Source organism: Macaca thibetana, chromosome 9 (assembly GCF_024542745.1).
Source record: "Macaca thibetana thibetana isolate TM-01 chromosome 9, ASM2454274v1, whole genome shotgun sequence".
In the NCBI taxonomy this organism is placed as follows: Eukaryota; Metazoa; Chordata; class Mammalia; order Primates; family Cercopithecidae; genus Macaca; species Macaca thibetana.
Window position 1 is genome coordinate 88,036,292 of NC_065586.1, and position 18,420 is coordinate 88,054,711.

The 18,420-nt window shown below is 38.0% G+C and overlaps 1 protein-coding gene across 7 annotated transcripts in view; it reads right to left on the bottom strand.

Annotated features, from left to right (window-relative positions):
* CPEB3 (cytoplasmic polyadenylation element binding protein 3) overlaps positions 1–18,420 on the bottom strand; it is a 242,406-nt gene that overhangs the window by 128,616 nt on the left and 95,370 nt on the right. For all 7 annotated transcript variants that reach the window (XM_050804449.1, XM_050804448.1, XM_050804444.1 and 4 more), the window contains one exon: positions 11,527–11,583. In XM_050804449.1, coding sequence (XP_050660406.1) covers positions 11,527–11,583 — 57 coding nt within the window. The remainder of the gene's footprint in view (positions 1–11,526; positions 11,584–18,420) is intronic.

Genomic DNA, 18,420 nt, shown 5'->3' on the forward strand with positions numbered 1-18,420 from the left:
TGTCTCAGCCTCCCACGTAGCTGGGATTACAGGTGCATGCCACTATGCCCAGCTAATTTTTGTATTTTTGGTAGAGATGGGGTTTCTCTACTATTCTCACTATTCTCACTATTCCATACGTCAGACCCATACATTCCAGTAATCCCAATTCAACCTACTCTTCCAGTATTATCATTACAAGTAAGCACCTATTCAGAGAGTATAAAAATCTTGATACCTGCATGTCTTGACATCTAGTCTCTTCTACTCCCTGGGAAACCCCTAGTCCACATTGTCCATTTCCTCTATTATTCTTCTTCCCATCTTGTACGAAATGCAAGCTCAAGGCTTTGCTATACCACATTTCAGCATCCCCACATACTTAGTATTACTTTACTTTCTAAATTATATTTAACATATAAGATACTAATACAACTTCTCAATATATAACATGTTATCAAAGTAATCACTCTAGAATTTCCAAGTTCATTTCCTAAATTCCTCATCAAAACAGAAAAAGATAATTGAAAATGTATACATCAGACAAGGCATCTCTGGAAACAAACCTAGGTAAAGAATCCCTCTACATAATACTACTATACCTTACAGGAGAGAGTGGGCATCCACACTCACTCACATCAGGTGATGTTTATGCACTCTCATACTCGTGACCTGATAGCATTCCACTAGGAGTAATTAATTACCACCTTGCTTTTATTTCAGTAGCACATTGCTAAATCAAACAATAACTGATGAAAGAAAGAGAGAGAAAAGAAGGAAGAAAGAAAGAGAAAGATGGAGAATGAAAGGAAGGGAGGGAGGGAGAGAGGAAGAAAGAGAGGGAGGGAAGGAGGAGGAGAGAGAAAGAAGAAAGTTATAAATTTGTAATTACACAACGGAGTATTTTGTATTTTATACTGATCAATCTGTCCAATTCAGGTCTGAAATTGCTTACTACAGTGGTATACACTCAAATATCTGGCATCTGTTTTCAACAAACCATCTTCTCTGAACCACTATGCCAAAAATCTCATGAGATTTCTACAACTTTATATAAAGACTCAATTCCTACACTGTTCAGGACAGCCAATACTTGCTAGTTCTACATTTCTGAACTCCCAAATAATATAAGGAATAATACAGAAAGAAAATAAGGTAAACAAAATGGGTGCTGGTGTGTTCAGGAGCCTAAGCTGAACCAAAGGTTGGGCCCCTTCGTCAGTGTTGTCTTCTCTCTGTCAACAAGGCTCCTCTCATGTGGGAAGGAGAGTTCCTTCACAGAAGAAAGTTATGTCAAGGAATTCACCTGGACATTTGGGAAGGGCTGCAGTAGCATGGAGAAGCTGCTCATTCCTATCAGCCCTCCCCTGATCCTTCAAAAACACCTTCCTCTTCTGAACTGGACTTGGGAAAACTTTCAGGGAACAGTAAAGGCAGACCGAGTCTTGAGGGAAAAGAAAGAACACTAGGATATGCACAGCATAGTCCCTATACTACTTGATTCCTTCATCCTCAAATAAAGATAGACACACATCCAATTCTGGTCCTTTCCATATCCTTTGCCCACCCTCTACCCCCAACCAGATTTCACTCTAGGCCAATGAAATTACAGTCTCTCAGGCATGGGTGTTTTCTATTTTGGCTCCTGTTTTGATGATACAACTGGGGTTCAGAATTAGTGTGAACCCAAAAGGAAACAAAGGAAAGGGGGTAGAATAGGGAATAAACAAAGACTAACATTTGTTTGGTGTGTACTTCTTCTTTTTTTCTCTGTTTTTTTTTTTTTTTTTTCCTTTTTTGGCCAGAGAGCGTCTCACTCTGTTGCCCAGGCTGGAGCACAGTGGTGTGATCTCGGCTCACTGCACCCTCCTCCTCCTGGGTTCAAGTGATTCTCCTGCCTCACCCTCCCAAGTAGCTGGGATTACAGGAACACACCACCATGCCCAAATAATTTTTGTATTTTTACTAGAGATGGGGTTTCACCATGGTGGCCAGGCTGGTCTTGAACTCCGGACCTCAGGTGATCCACCCACCTCAGCCTCCCAAAGTGCTGGGAAGTACAGGCGTGAGCCACTGCACCCAGCCTTGGTGTGTATTTCTTGCCAGATATGGTAATAGGAGCACTACACACTTAACCTCACCATTTGTAAAGAGGTGTTAAACTGTCCATTTAAAATAAAAGACACAGGCTTAGTGCAGTAGCTCACATTTGTAATCACAGCACTTTGAGAGGCCAAATCAGGAGGATCTTTTGAGCCTAGGAGTTCAATACCAGCCTGGGCAATATAACAAGACCCTGTCTCTACAAAAAAATAAAAAAATAAAATAAAAAATAAAAGACACAGGTAACTTGCCACAAAGTCACGTGGCAAATAAGTGATGGATTCGGGGTTTAAACTCAGATCTGTCTGCCTCCCTACCCCAAACTGCACTGTTTCTACTGTATTCAGCTGAAAAAAAAAACAAAACAACAACAACAACAACAAAAACACAAAACTTTAGTCATATAACAAAAGTGTATGTGTGTGGAGGGTAATAAAGATAACAATGCATTTAAAATTCCTGCTGCTATTGAGGGGGACTATGTTCTGAAAGTAACACTGAACATGTGTGGAAGTATATTGACTCTCCACAATCAATAAAGTATTATTTATTTAATTGTTATAAAGGAGTTAAATGAAACCCAAGTTACCTTTTGGGAAAATCCAAAAGAGTAAAAATCACACTGGATTAGGAACTGGTTGGCAGAATAATCTGTGTGTCTAAACCTTATACAGCTATTTGCTGGCTGTATGACATTAGCAACTTGCTGACATGCAATTTACCCATGTAACAAACCTGCACATGTAACCCCTGAACCTAAAAGTTGAAAAGGGGAAAAAACTGCATTTCAGTTTCACACACTACTCTATCATATGGCCATGTTTTGTCTGGATAAGAGAATAGTCCTGGGGTAAAGTTGGTGCTCAAGAAAAGAGGATTTTTTTCCACGTTCTGGAAAAACCATAGTAAGCATTACAAAAGCACAGAGGTCTGGGAGACCACTTCATAAACTGTTCATTGCTAGATCTATATGTGTTATAACCACCTTTCAAAAGGAAGAATTAAAGCACATCTTTTAGGAAGAAATTAAGGTGGACTGGATATTCTCTAAGACTGTTAGACTGTGCTTTTCACAGTCACACTGAGATATTTTCCCACCCCTCCTTCCCTCTCTTCTGATCATCCACATTGAGTGCCTATTCAACAGGCCAGGCATTATACTTGAAGCCAGGGACCAACTGTGAATAAAAGCTAGTCTCTGCCCTCTTGAAGCATACACATTAAAGAAAAACACCAACATTAAATAGTTAATTACAAGTGGGGTGAGTGCTATAAATGTGAAGTCCAGTTTCCACTGCCTACACAAGTGGAGAAAACAGGGAAGTCCACAGGGAAAAGTAAGTAAATTTTCAGTTTTCTGTATCCTCCTTATTTGGTTAGCACTACCCAATACTGTCACTTTACAGACATTCACAAATACAAAGAACTTCTTCCAAAATGCAATAAAGTCAGTCAAGAACATTTCAGACTTCATTTATTAACAGTATTCAATATCGGGCCATGTAGACTAGGTTTACTATTCTATTTTTCAGGAAAAGAGAATTTACTAAGCATTCAGAGCATAAACAAGGTGACAAATAATAACAACAGAAAAACTATTTTCCCAAAGACACCGAATTTGCATGTTTGCGTTAAGGCAGTAAATAATAATAATAATAATAATAATAATGTAACCACTTGTAACAATTAAGTATCTAAAGCAAAAGTTACCACCCTCAACCACGAGGCAAGAGGTTCTGCTCCTAGCTCCATGTCACCCTGGCCAATTCCCATAGCCTTTTGAATCTCAGCTTCCCAACTGTAAAATGAAAAGGTCAAAACAAAACAATCTCTTAGGTCCCTTACCACGTTCATGTGCAGCATCCAACTAGAATGTTTTGAAATTTGAGTACTTAGAAGTCATGGAACATTACTTATCCTTCTAATTTTTTCATTTTTAAATTAGCCATCCTTTGCAACGTATTCATAGCACAACCATACATTAGTTTTACTTCTAAACCTGTTCAGATAGAAACCTGTTCAGACAGAAACAGAAAGTCTGAATCTTGTCTTCAAAAAGTTCAAAATTCTCAGACAAAATGTCTTTAATCTGAGAATCTCAAAATAATTCCTTTACTACACTTTTTTATGCTACCAAGAAATTATTTACTTATATCCACTCACAGTGTACAGAAACAACAATGTGTTCTTCAAATTTTGGAAAATTCCATTTGGAATTCTAGCAAAGCTGGCTCTATTCCCATTCTGGCATCACGTGCTCAGCTCCCTCTCTGCCACTTCCTCTCAGCTGAGCCGCTCCCCAAGGAGTTCACTCCCAGCAGAGGATAAAAAGGAGGGGGAAGAGGAGGCTCTGCAGCCACACAGGAGTCGCTACTCAACACAAATGTTCATGTCAATGCCCTTTCACATTGCCTCTTTTGATTCAACAAATGCACTGTCAGCCCTCAGTTCAAATAGAAATATAAGCAAAATGTTCTAAAATGCTTTCAAGGCATTAATAAGGGGAAAATGTGGAAAACAGAATAACATAAAGTTCCAAGTTTCTTGGTGTATCAGCTATGTATATGTTGTTTAACAATCAATGACCTCAGAGCTTCTAAAGAGGTGCGTGTCTTTTTTTGGCTTAAGATATAAAAATGTTTATATACCAATTCATGAGCTATAGAAAAAATAACGAAGAAAGATATCAAGGCCGGGCGCGGTGGCTCAAGCCTGTAATCCCAGCACTTTGGGAGGCCGAGGCGGGTGGATCACGAGGTCAGGAGATCGAGACTATCCTGGCTAACATGGTGAAACCCCGTCTCTACTAAAAATACAAAAAACTAGCCGGGTGTGGTGGCGGGCGCCTGTAGTCTCAGCTACTTGGGAGGCTGAGGCGGGAGAATGGCGTGAACCCGGGAGGCGGAGCTTGCAGTGAGCCGAGATCACGCCACTGCACTCCAGCCTGGGAGACACAGCGGGACTCCGTCTCAAAAAAAAAAAAAAAAAAAAAAAAAGATATCAAAAGTTTAAGTCTTCAAACTACTTAGGTTTTATTCTAGGAATCTTCAATTTTGCAAAGTTACATACTTTGATATGGAAGAGTGAGGGTAAACAATCATCTTTCCTTGTCAGAGGGGAAGTGGTACTTCAGAATTCTTATTTATCTCCTTATAACTTGTAACAGACTCTAATTACAACATCAAAGATCTCAGAAAAGGAATGGCAGGAAAACTTTTAATTTAAACAAGATTGAATCTCTGTTATATTACAAAGCTATGATCTTTAAAAACAACAAAAAAAGTAACTCTCTGAAAGTATCTTCTCTGAGTGAGACTATGCTTCCTACTTCCCAAATGTAGCAGTAATAATACCTTATTTGTACATGTGCCTTACTTCATCTGAATCTCACAAAAACAATGAGAGTAAATATCCTAACTGCCCACTTACAGGTTTTCAAACAAAGGCTTAAGGAGATTCAGAAACTTGCTCAACTAGATGCCATCATTACACATGACTTCTTCTCCAAGATCTAAGCCTTCACTTTTGTCCTCTGAAAAAAGAAGACAATATTACTACAAAAATTCCTTTCTTGAAGTTGTTGTATTTTTTCACACTAGATTACTTTACATTTTCCAGAATTTTATATTAACAGGATCATCTAGTATGTATTCTTTTGTCTAGCTTTTTAACTTAGCATAATTATTTTGACTGTCATTTATGTTGCTGCATGTATTAATAGCTCATTCCTATTTATTTGCCAAATAGTATTCCATTGTATGGATGTACCACAATTTGTTTATCCATTCTCCAGTTGAGAGACATTTGTTTTATCTACAATTTTTGGCTATTAAGAACAACGCAGCTTTGAATATTTGCATATATATCTTTGTGTGGACATACATTTTCATTTTTTGTCTTGGGTAAATTCCCAGGAGAACTCCTGTATCATATGATAGTTGTAAATTTAACTTTGCAAGAAACTGTCAAATTGTTTTCCAAAGTGGCTGTATCATTTTATTAATATGTTCCAAACAGCAGCATGTGACACTTTTTAAAGTGCCAACATCACAAGATATTTAACAACTGAGAAAGGCCTGTAGGGTCCAAAGATGGTGCGTGTTTGCATGTTCCAAAGTCAAGTAATAGATAGAAAGTATTTCATCCAGAGAAAAAGATTCACACAAAAACAAATGGAACCACATCTCAATACAGCTACGCTAGCTTATGTGATGACTTACAGGTGTGCTGTCTTCGATTCCATCAGGAAAGCACCTATCTAAACGTGGCCGGGCATGGTGGCTCACAGCTGTAACCCTAGCACTTCGGGAGGCCGTGTCAGGTGGATTGCCTGAGCTCAGGAGTTCGAGACAGCCTGGGCAACATGGCAAAACCCCATCTCTACTAAAAATACAAAAAATTAGCCAGGCATGGTGGCGTGTGCCTGTAGTCCCAGCTACTCGGGAGGCTGATTCAGGAGAATCGCTTGAGCCCAAGAGGCAGAGGTTACAATGAGCCGAGATCACACCACTGCACTCCAGCCTAGGCGACAGAGTGAGACTCTGTCTCCAAATAAATACATAAATGTAACCAAATGACTTACAGGGGTGCTGTCTTAAATTCTATCAGGAAAGCATCTACCTAAATGTAACCAATGTGAGATAAACTTATATTTTGGAAACTAATATGTAAAGAAAGAAAGATCTTTAAAGGTAATAATAAGGCTGTTGCAAGCATTCACAATAGCAGCTCATATGAGCATTATCTACAAATCAGGCACTATACTAAGTTTTATAAAATATATATATAACCACTTTACTGATTTCTCTCTCCATTTTACAGGTGAAAAAATCAGAGGCAAAGAGGAGTTAAGAATGTGGCCTCAAGGCCATATAGCTTGTAAAGGGGGAATGGGATCTACCCAACTCCAGAAGACGCTTTTGGCTTCGCTAATTCACTGCTGCATCTTCAGGTTTCACATGCTTTCCAGCCTGCTTCAAAGACATCTTCCTAGAACTGAATGATACTATTCCTTAAGAAACACTACTCCCAGTTTCTACTTTTGTACCTATCAAGCAACTTCCCGATATTTTGTTTTCCCATATTCTGATATTCTGTTTTCCCAAGCCCATTTTCTACTTGGAAAAAGAGGAACTGACCAGTTAAATGGAGTAAAGACTAGGCATGCTGATTTTGAACATAAATTTGGTTCATGTGATGAACCATGGAGGCACCAGTATCCTTTTCTAAGGATCAACATAATAGAGGAAAAGTCACCAAGTCAGGCATCAATCCTACACAAGACCACGAATGCTAAACCAACTCTACACCTAGAATAAACTTGTCGAATCTCTGTCCCGCAAGCCACATGTGGCCCAGGATGGCTTTGAATGCGGCCCAACACAAACTCGTCAACTTTCTTAAAACACTATGAGATTTTTTTGTGTGTGTGATTTTTTTTTTTAAGCTCACCAGCTATCATTAGTGTTAGTGTATTTTATTTGTGGCCCAAGACAATTATTCTTCCAAGGTGGCCCAGGGAAGTCATAAGGTTGGAAATCCCTGACCTAGAATGTAAAAAAGAAAAAGAAAAAGGAAACACAAGCTACTATTAGTATTAGAAAAATATGGATGGTAGCACTACTACTACATACGTAGCTAGAAGAACTCTTAGCAGCCTTCTTTCTCCAGTGGGAAAAATTAAAATATATTATGCAAATGTCAAGTGTTTTCATTTAAAAGGAAGATTAAAATATAATGGGCAGAATTATTAAACAGTTAAGAAAAAATTATATTACCTGATTAAGTGGAAGGGGTATATTGCTTCAGAACTAACTTTATTTTGGAAATACTGGACAAGTGGCAGGTCTTACTGATGGATTAGAGTTTCTTCCCCCTACCTCGCCTTCTATATTCTGTAATACTTGAAGACTTAATATTTTGAGAAAGGCCAAAATTTGGAATGTGCCTCTTGGGTTCCTCCATAAAGGCTGGCCTGCCAATTCTTATTATTAATAGATTCACGGTCTTGAACAGGAAAAATCAGTAGACTCTTTGGTTTACACAAACCTTGCCAATATTTCCACACCCTAAATGTCTGAAGGTTTACTGGTAACTCCTATTTGTCTTCCATAGTGGTATCCTATCTTTCTCTTCCAAGTTTCATTTTCTGTCTTCTAGATGACGTCAGCAGTGGTGATTCTCGGAGGAAGGTATAACTGGAGGGCATGCACTAGGAACACCAAAAAATGGGAACTTGGCCAATTCAAAGCTGGAAAGTAGTACTGAGAAGAATGTATATAATGACATCTATCTTTCCCATAAAGACAGGAGAACTGAGACCATATCTTTAGGAGACAGGTTTTGGTGAGGTCAAGAAAGTAAAAAAAGGATGGAAGATCTTTTGGAAAACATAATGAATGGCAGCTTTCCATAGAGACCTAGGAAGCACAAATTTCACATAGCAAAAAAGGGTAAGAAAGAACTACAGCTGACTCACATTTTCTTTTTTAAAAAAATTTAAACTGCCTCAATTTGCTATAATTTTCTTAGCCAATCCCTTCTTTTCTGAAAATACAGCTTAACTTCAACCTAGTCCCTTCCGATAATCACAAATTCTGAGTTAACAGTGTTTCAGGATTTCAGGATTTGTTACTTCTTCTCAATTATTCCTTTTTTTTTTTTTTTTTTTTCAGATGGAGTCTCACTCTGTCACCCAGGCTGGAGTGCAGTGGCATGATCTCGGCTCACTGCAACCTCTGCCTCCTGGGTTCAAGTGATTCTCCTGCCTCAGCCTCCTGAGCAGCTGGGATCACAGGCATGTGCCACTACACCCAGCTAATTTTTGCATTTTTAGTAGAGACAGGGTTTCTCCATGTTGGTCAGGCTGGTCTCGAACTCCTGACCTCAAGTGATCTGCCCACCTCGGCCTCCGAAAGTCCTGAGATTACAGGTGTGAGGCACTGTGCCCAGCCATCTCAATTATTCCTACATGATGGTTGAGAGAAAGGAAGAAGGATAGACCAGTTACAGGACAAAAAGTGTTAGGGCAACAAACAGTAGGCATAAAAAGAAAGACTGGGTGTGATGGTTCACACCTCCAACCCCAGCACTTTGGGAAGCTGAGGTGGGAGGATAGCTTGAGGCAAGGAGTTCAAGACTAGGCTGGGCAACATAGCAACACTTTCTCTCTACAAAATATAAAAATAAATACATATTTTTAAAAAGAAGACAAAAATAATAGATAAGTGTGTTTATGTTTGTGCATATGCTACATATGTAAGTCACCAGATGGGCTGGGATCAACTGTATGAAAGGGAAAACAAGGTTTATCCCAGCAAATTTGTCAAAGCCTGCAGGTCCCACAAGAACCTACTATGGAGGATATTTTTGTTCCGATCATCTCAAGCTGGAGTCAACTTTGTAACGTAAACATCAAACTCTGGTTGTTTGTATGGTTTATTTTAAGAAGACAACAAGGTTCTTCGACCTTGGGCAGCAACCACAGAGACATTCAAAGATTGATGCACTCTGATATCTGTTGCAAGTATGTGTAACTCATCAATATTTGTTACAGATATCAGCAAAATGGCCCTTTCAGTACTTAAAAAAAAATTACAGAGTAACAGTATCTTCATGCTGAAAACGGTCATTAAGATTACCTAATCAGCCCCCTTTTCGCAAGGATTGGAGAAATTGAAGCTAAAAGGGGAATTTGCACAACATGAACAAAACGGAAAGAGCATAAATGAAATCTTGGATTTCAAAGCAGAGAAGTAAAGAAAATCAAACCAAAGAAAATAAAAGGCTTTTAAAAAGAAAAATGTATTTTAGCTCCATTTTTTTCCCACAGAAAATCACAAACTATATCCTCTCCCTCTTGCAGAAGAGGATTCACATCATGTCAATTAGGTATTTTTGAGATACACACTCATTCCTTCAGGCAGACACACTACCATACTGTTCTTTTCTTCTACATTCAACTTTAAATCCCATAATCTAACTGAAGTCTTTTCACAATTAATTATTGCACAAGTTCAGCAAGTTAAGCATGTTTATTAATTCCCATCACACTAGAAAAAAAGTTAGAGGCAGCATAATCTAAATTTAAAGTGACCTTTCATTTAGAAGTTAGAAAATTAGAGGTAGATACCTTGGAATTTTTATTGTCTCTAAGACCACCTCCCCTTCAACCCCGCCAAAAGGAAGGGATACTAGCAATCTAGAAAAAAATATGCATGGAGAGGCTTAGGACCTGCATCATCAAGCACTGTCAGTGGTTCTCAGCAGTACTCACTGGTTGCATGTCAGAACCAAGGAGATGTAAAATATATGTTTTAGAGATAACCTAAAACCTGTTCTAAAGAACTCCAACAACAGTCAACCATACCTACTTCAAGCAAGAGGGAAATAAATAATATTGTACACAACCCTAGATTCATTCAGTATGTCTCCCATGTGTATTGACAGTCAGCTTGTATATCTGGGAAGATGAGAGGGGACAATCTGGTATCACTCATTTACTAGAGGAGAAAACTTAAATTCTAAAAGATTCAATGGCTTATACAGGTCCTTCTGAAAATGAAAAATTTCCATTTAGAGACTGTTCTTCTGCAAAGCTATCTGATCCATTGACACTAGGAAGGAGAGCTGATGCCACCCAGATATTTCTTCTGGTGTTAATTAATATGACTTCCTGGTTAGTAAGTTTTTGCTGCTTTAGAACTTGATCCAACAATTAAACTGACAAAACTGTTTCAAACCTGTAAAGCTGCTGACACATATACCATGCAAATTCCATTAATGGGAGACGCCTGGATGTCCAGCTTGAAATACCTGGCTATCTACCACAATGAAAAAATTCTGAGTTATGTATAAATAAGTTGATTTATTCATTCACATTACATTCTCTACCCCACTTCCTCTCTCCCTTCACCTACCTCTTCATTCCTCCAACCCAATGGTATGGAGCAGGAGTTGGCAAACATTTTCTGTAAAGGGTCAGATGGTAAATAGTTTGGCCTTTGTGGGCTCTGCCTTCGTAGCACAAAAGTAGCCACAGACAATCCATAAATGAATGAGTGTGGCTATATTCCAAAAAAACTTCATTTACAAAAACAGATTCAGCTTGCAGAGCTATAGTTTGCCAACCCTGGTTTGAAGAAGCAATTTTCAAACTTTAGCCTGAATCACAATCACACAGGCTTGTTAAAATACAGACCTCTGGGCCTCATCCTTAAGTTTCTGATTCAATAGCCCTGTCACGGGACCTGAGATTTTAATAAGCTCCCAAGCAATGCTGATGCTGCTGGTCCAGGGACCACACTTTGAGAACCACTAGTACAAAACAATGGTCTATACTACATTCAGTGGAAGGTTAAAATGTAACCAACAATCAAGAATGTAGAAATGACATGCTGCAAACTTGACTGCTAATTTCATAGAATATTTCATATGAAGACTTACTGTTAAGTGCCATAATATTATCTGTTCCTGGATGATGGAAATTTATCCCCATGCGTCCTAAAAAATAAAATAATTTTAAGCACAAAGAATGCTTAATGTAATCATTTCAAATACACCTTAAAATATAAACATTACAAAAATCTAAAACGGATTAATCTATAACAGTGCTATCAAAGGCCAATGCAGTTACAACAGCTTTAAAAATTAAGGCATAAAACATACACATGAAAAGTCTTAAAGCCAAAGTTTCAACAACAAATAAAACAAAACAAAAAAGAAGCTTCTGTTATAATAGTCTAAAATTTAACACACCTCCTGCATTCCAATTTAAACATGCCAACTCTTTGGATTAAGCATTTTATTTAAACAACCATTTATACTGTTCTTCCATTCAAGCAGCAAAAAAAAAAAAAAAAAAAAAAAAAAAAAGATTCAAACAAGTATATAAATTTGAAGCTTAGAGAGAACAAAAAGACAGGTTTCATAGTGGCTTAAAAATGCAACATAATAATCAGAATGGCAACCAGAAGGAAGATGGTAAAATTTATATAAGAGATAGAAGGGGGGAAAATGATTGGCCTAAAAATCTAGGGTTCTGGTGGCTCTCCTCACCACTAACTAGTTATATGACCTTGAATATAATGCTAATTTCCATATGTTCATCCTTAAGTTTATAACAGGAGTTGCAAACTTCTGCTGACATGGCTGGCTTCCTGTTTTTGTATGCCTCTGAGTTAAGCATCATATTTACATTTAGAAAGGCTTGTAAACACAACCAAACCAAAATTAAAACAAAGAACAATATATGACAGAGACCATGTGGCCCGTAAAGCCTAAAATCTTTACTCTTTAGCACTTCACAACTTTTGTCAACCCCTGGTCTGTAAGATGTTAAGTCAGAATCAGATGCTTCAACTAATGGCCCCTAGGGGCAAGAATGGAAGATGCAGACATTTTTGTTATGTTTTTTTCATTAATTATTTGGGACAAGGAGGTAGATGTATCAAAAGAAAAATTAGAGAGAGTCTTATATGAAAAAAAAAGTACTTAGAAACCTTTCTTGACCAAATTCCTTCAACAAAATAGTTATTGAAACAATGCTTTTGTTTAAAGCTAGTATCTATAAACTTGGCTCTGCAAGGTTTTAATGTTCAATTATGTCAAGGGTTATCATGAAATTCTCAAAAAATGTTAATCTTATTTCACTACCATTGTTTAAATAAATGTCAACAGTATCTTGGGGAGAAAGTAGTACAGAAAAAGCTGGAGATAAGGTTAAAATGATTGATTTTTACAACATATATACTTTTATATTACATAATTGCAAAAGAGTCAGTCATCATTTGATAGTAAACTCTGTTATGGGGGACTGGAGGCAAATAGCATAATTAAGTTCTTTTTGCCCAAAAGGAAAGCATCATAGTAGACAAAACAGAGCATCTGCCTTAAATAAAAAGGGAGAATCATGAACAAATCCTAAACAAATGAAGTTTTTGCCTAGACAGGACCATCCTGATTTCTTATGTCTCCCCAGGCTACGATAATTTGTAAAAGGTCATTTCATATTAACAGGTAGGGAAGGCCAGGCGCAGTGGTTCACGCCTGTAATCCCAGCACTTTGGGAGGTCGAATCATCTGAGGTCAGGAGTTTGAGACCGGCCTGGCCGACATGGTGAAACCCTGTCTCTACTAAAAATACAAAAATTAGCTGGGTGTGGTGGTGGGTGCCTGTAATCCCAGCTACTCAGGAGGCTGAGGCAAGAGAATCACTTGAACTCAGAATGCAGAGGTTGCAGTGAGCCAAGATTGTGCCACTGTACTCCAGCCAGGGAGTCAGAGCAAGACTCCATCTCAAAAAAAAAAAAAAAAAAAAAAAAAAAAAAAAAAAAAAAGTGGCAGGGAAAAACAAAATCCTCGCAAGCGAAGCGTCACATGTATTGGTGTGTATGTATGTACTGAAGAATGAGAAAATCTTAAATACATCCATAAATAAGAAAATCCACCAGAATTTGATGGATTCTGATGAAACTGTTCTAACTTTATCATGAAGCATTATAGAGCTTTCAATGAAAAAATTTAGTTTTTATTATTTCAAACCTTATTAGGAGAAAAATGTTTCATCTCTCTCTGGTTTTGCAGAGACAATTTTGCTAGCATTTGTAATATAGTAAAATTATTTTCTTAGATTAGATCATGTTTTCTATTAAAAAGCCATATGAGTAAAGAATCATCTAAGAGAATCATCTATTTTATTTTTATAGATTTCATAAACCTTTTCATATTTACTAGAAGCTAACTATTAGGAATTTCAAAAACTACCCCATTGTTAAAAGATACATGTACTGTATCTATATGTAATTGTTCAATGTGCCTGACGTTTTTTCAGTTCCTAAGTCATTTTAGAGTCCCTGAAAATTATAGTCAGCAACGAGTGTTATCTCCTACCACTACCTTTATCAGAACATATAATAGGAAAAACTGTCACCAGAACAAGGCTTTGACTCAGTAGGGAGAAAGCATATTCTCATTTCAGTTAGCTATCTCAATGTCCTTGCCATCATTTCTGGATAATCAAGACCTTATTTGGATTCATTATCATGAAATACCAATATCCATGAAAACTAGATATGATTTACTCTAAACCAGCGTTCATCCTTTTCTGGGGTATTCAAATATAACAGTAATTAGCCAGTTACTGGAAAGTCTACCTAAAAGCCCATCAAGACTTCAAAATCACTGCCCATCAGAACTTAAGGAAACCGTATATATGGAGGATCTTTTCAAACTCCAACCAAGGAATATTTAGAGGAGGGTGTGCTGTCTAAAAAGTTAGCAATATTCCCTAAATATTCCTAGAATAATAATAAAGGTTATCAAGGAAATCATGCAAGCCTGAATTTAACTGATCTTTATTTGACTTCTTTTCTTTCCTGTGTCTACAACCATGTATAGTAAAGAATTATGTAGTTTACAACCACTATATCAAATAAAGTTTTTACATGTTCCTATAACTACCTAGTTTCCCAAACATAAAGGGGTACCCTTTTTGTCCTCCAGAAGTTAAACATACCTGCATGGATCCTTTTTGACCCTTTCCATGAGCTCCTAGAACTTTTCAGCTTAGAAAGATGAAATTGAAAGGAAGCTTGGTAGTTTTCAAATTATCATTCTCTATCTTACATTGATTACTTCCAACCTAAACTTTCTTATGATGCATTAAAACGAGAGGCTTAGGCAGTGTTTTACAGATTGAAGGTATCACTAATTGATGAAAAGCAGAACACTTTTTACCTTTCCTGGTATTCTCTCTAATTCTTTGACCTCTTTGACTTCAACAGGTCTCTGGATGAAAGCTAGCAACAAAAGATTTTATAAGAAACTCCAGGCTGGGCACCGTGGCTCACGCCTGTAATCCCAACACTTTGGGAGGCTGAGGCGGTCAGATCACGAGATCAAGAGATGGACACCATCCTGGCCAACATGGTGAAATCCCATCTCTACTAAAAATACAAAAAAATTAGCTGGGTGTGGTGGCATGCGCCTGTAGTCCCAGCTACTCAGCAGGCTGAGGTAGGAGAATCACTTGAACCTGGGAGGTGGAGGTTGCAGTGAGCCGAGATCGTGTCACGGCACCCCAGCCTGGTGACAGAGCAAGACTCCGTCTCAAAAAAGAAAAAAAAAGAAAAGACAAGACAAGAAACTCTGGGTCAAGAAAGCCATATCCATCAGAATCAATTATCTAAATATAATCTAATTTTTCCAACTAATAATGTAATTTTTTAAAGTAAAATCACTCACAGCATCTTTAAGCTAGTTTCTTAACCTCTTCCAAAAGTAATTTTTAGATTATAAAATGCAATGCATTTTCATTGGAGAAAAATCACATAATGCAGAAAAATGGAGAAAGCAAGCTCACCAAAGATAAGCACTGTTAACATCTTGATTTACAGTCTTCCAGGTTAGGGAGTGTATATGTGTAAAGGTTTCTTTTCTAAAATTGAAATTATTTCATAATTTTTAACTTAATATATTGTATATCTTAAGTTTTACAGTTATTAAGGAATTTTGGAGGAAAATAAAATATATAACAGCAAAAGAAAAACTGATTCCAAATTCAGAAAAGGCCATTTCTTTTTTCTTCCTTTTGTCCAACAAATACTGCTGTTTAATCAGCTGTGAAAATAGAATCAAGTGTGTGACATCTGGTGATTTTTGTATAATGCAGTCTAGTGCTGCCAGCATGACATTTTGTCACCTGTCCATGGTCTGCTATTTTTAAATTGTTCTTGTCAGCTAGCGATCTTTTAAGTATAGTGTAAAATATAAGGTTTCAAAAACTGGAAGGCATACTTGGTTTTACTGAGTTAAATGATGCTGTGGAAATCTGAGACTGTGTCCCACTTTTCCCACTGCACAGGATCTGATAAATAGGGGTGAGAGGGGATGAAGGCAGAGGTTGGAAAACAGGGTTACATATGGTTATTCGTTCTGTTAAAATCACAGTCTCAGAAGCTCAATTCATATTCATATTTAAAACACTAGTTACAAAAAAAAACCCTACGTCTATCATGATTCAGTTTCAGAATCCAACTAAACTCATGCTTTTGTGAGCCCAAATTAAAAACTGAAATTTGTATTAACTCATAATTAATTATGAAAGTCATCTCTTTACTTCTACAACATGTTATGAGATAGGGAACAACTGCTGTACCTTCCTCTAATCACTCCCTTTGCTCTAAAAAGGCAAGTACTTCAGAAAGCTTCATGTAACAGAATGTTAGTGCCACGTTTCAGAAAGACTTACAGGTAAAATGCATATTCTACTGGGTTTTATTTCCCACTAATTTTCTCTATAAAGTTAGAGAGATGTTCCTTTAGAAAACTATCTAAGAAAATGTAATACTGTGATATGAAAAAATACAGTTAACTTTTTTTAATCTCTTTTCTAAGGAAATGATAAAACTTTGGTACTATAATATTCTAAGTATGTTCCAAATAACCAATAATCAAAAGCTGTCAGCTTAGACCTGAGGTCAAATCCTAGTTTATTCACATATTGGTAGTGGGTAATTTTTGGCAAGTTGTTAAATATTTTGTGCCTCTGTTTCCTCATTTAATGAAGGCTGTACTTGAGAACAATTAAATCACAATTCCCAGCCTGGCATGCACTGGTTCACACCTGTAATCCCAGCACTTTGGGAGGCAGAGGCGGGCAGATCGCTTGAGCTCAGGAGTTAGAGACCAGCCTGGGCAACATGGCGAAACCCCATCTCTACCAAAAAAAAAAAATTAGGTGGGTGTGGTGGCATGCACCTATAGTTCCAGCTACTCACGAGGCTGAGGTGGGAGGAGAGCTTGAGCCCAGGAGGCGAAGACTGCAGCAAGCTGAGATCGCACCACTGCATTCCAGTCTGGGTTACACAGCGAGACCCTGTCTCAAAATCATCATCATCATCATCACCATCATCTGTGTCTTTTGAAACTCAGGTGATTTTTCTTTTTTTTTGAGATGGAGTCTTGCTCTGTCACCAGGCTGGAGTACAGTGGCACAATCTTGGCTCAAAGCAAGCGCCACCTCCCCGGTTCAAGCGATTCTCCTGCCTCAGCCTCTTGAGTAGCTGGGATTACAGGTGCCCACTACCACACCTGGCTAATTTTTGTATTTTTAGTAGAGGCACGGTTTCACCATGTAGGATAGGCTGGTCTTGAAGTCCTGACCTCAAGTGATCTGCCCGCCTCAGCCTCCCAAAGTGCTGGAATTATAGGCATGAGCCACCATGCTTGGCCACTAAAAACTCAGGTGATTTAAATGCTATGCTTAAAGGATGATTACACAAATTAATGGAGGGTACTTATACAAATCACTCAATTTCTACTTAGTGTCTCTGCCCCCCAAGACACTCTCAGTATACCTTTGAAAAGCAAAGTTTTCAATATCATTTCTCAACTGACATCTTTTCATTTTTCAAATCTCAGTTCTATGAATGGTGAGGGAAGAGAAAATTCAAATACATAAAAATGTTTTACCAGGCACTAACCCCAAATAGTCAGCCAGGCCTTTTTTCTGCTGTAAGAGGCAAATTGCATGGGATGAAGAAAAAGTAACTCCTCCCTGTTTTTGCCAAGATGCCTGCTATACTGGGCTTCCCCAGTTAGGGTATATGATCTTACTTCTCTGCTCAATGTGCTATAGTTGCTATTTCCTTATTATCTTTCTAGAGTTCGGAGAATATGATTAATTAAACCTAATGACCATGAGTTTTCAGAGTGGTTCCATAGGAGCTTAGTGAACCTGCATTACAGGTAGAAAGTCAAGGAACAGCTATGAGGAAGATAATAGGGATGAATCTTTTTCGTTATCTCTTACCCCACCTCTCTCAACACCATTAATCCCCTTAATCTTCATAGTTAAGAAGAGAGTTGGATTTTCCTTCAATCCACTAGAAATGAGAACAGAGAACAATTGCTCCCTCCTACTACATCTGCCAATCCAAGGATTTCTGTACTGAGAAAAAGAAATAAGAAACAGGGTCAGGGCCAGTGGCTCATGCCTATAATCTCAGCACTTTGGGAGGCTGAGGTAGGAGGATCGCTTGAGCTCAGGAGTTCAAGATTAGGCTGGGCAACATGGCGAAACCCTGTCTTCACAGCAAATAGAAAAAATCAGCCAGGCATGGTGCCCCTGCCTCTAGTATCAGCTACTTACGGAGCTGAGGCAGGAAGATTGCTTGAGCCTGGGAGGTCAAGGCTGCAGTGAGCCAAGATTGTGCCACTGCACTCCAGCCTGGGTGAAAGAGCGAGAACCTGTCTCAAAAAAAATAAATAAATAAAATAAGAAACAGCTGCATTAGAGCATTACCCTCTTCAAAAGCCTCCTTTCTCATCTCTGAGGCA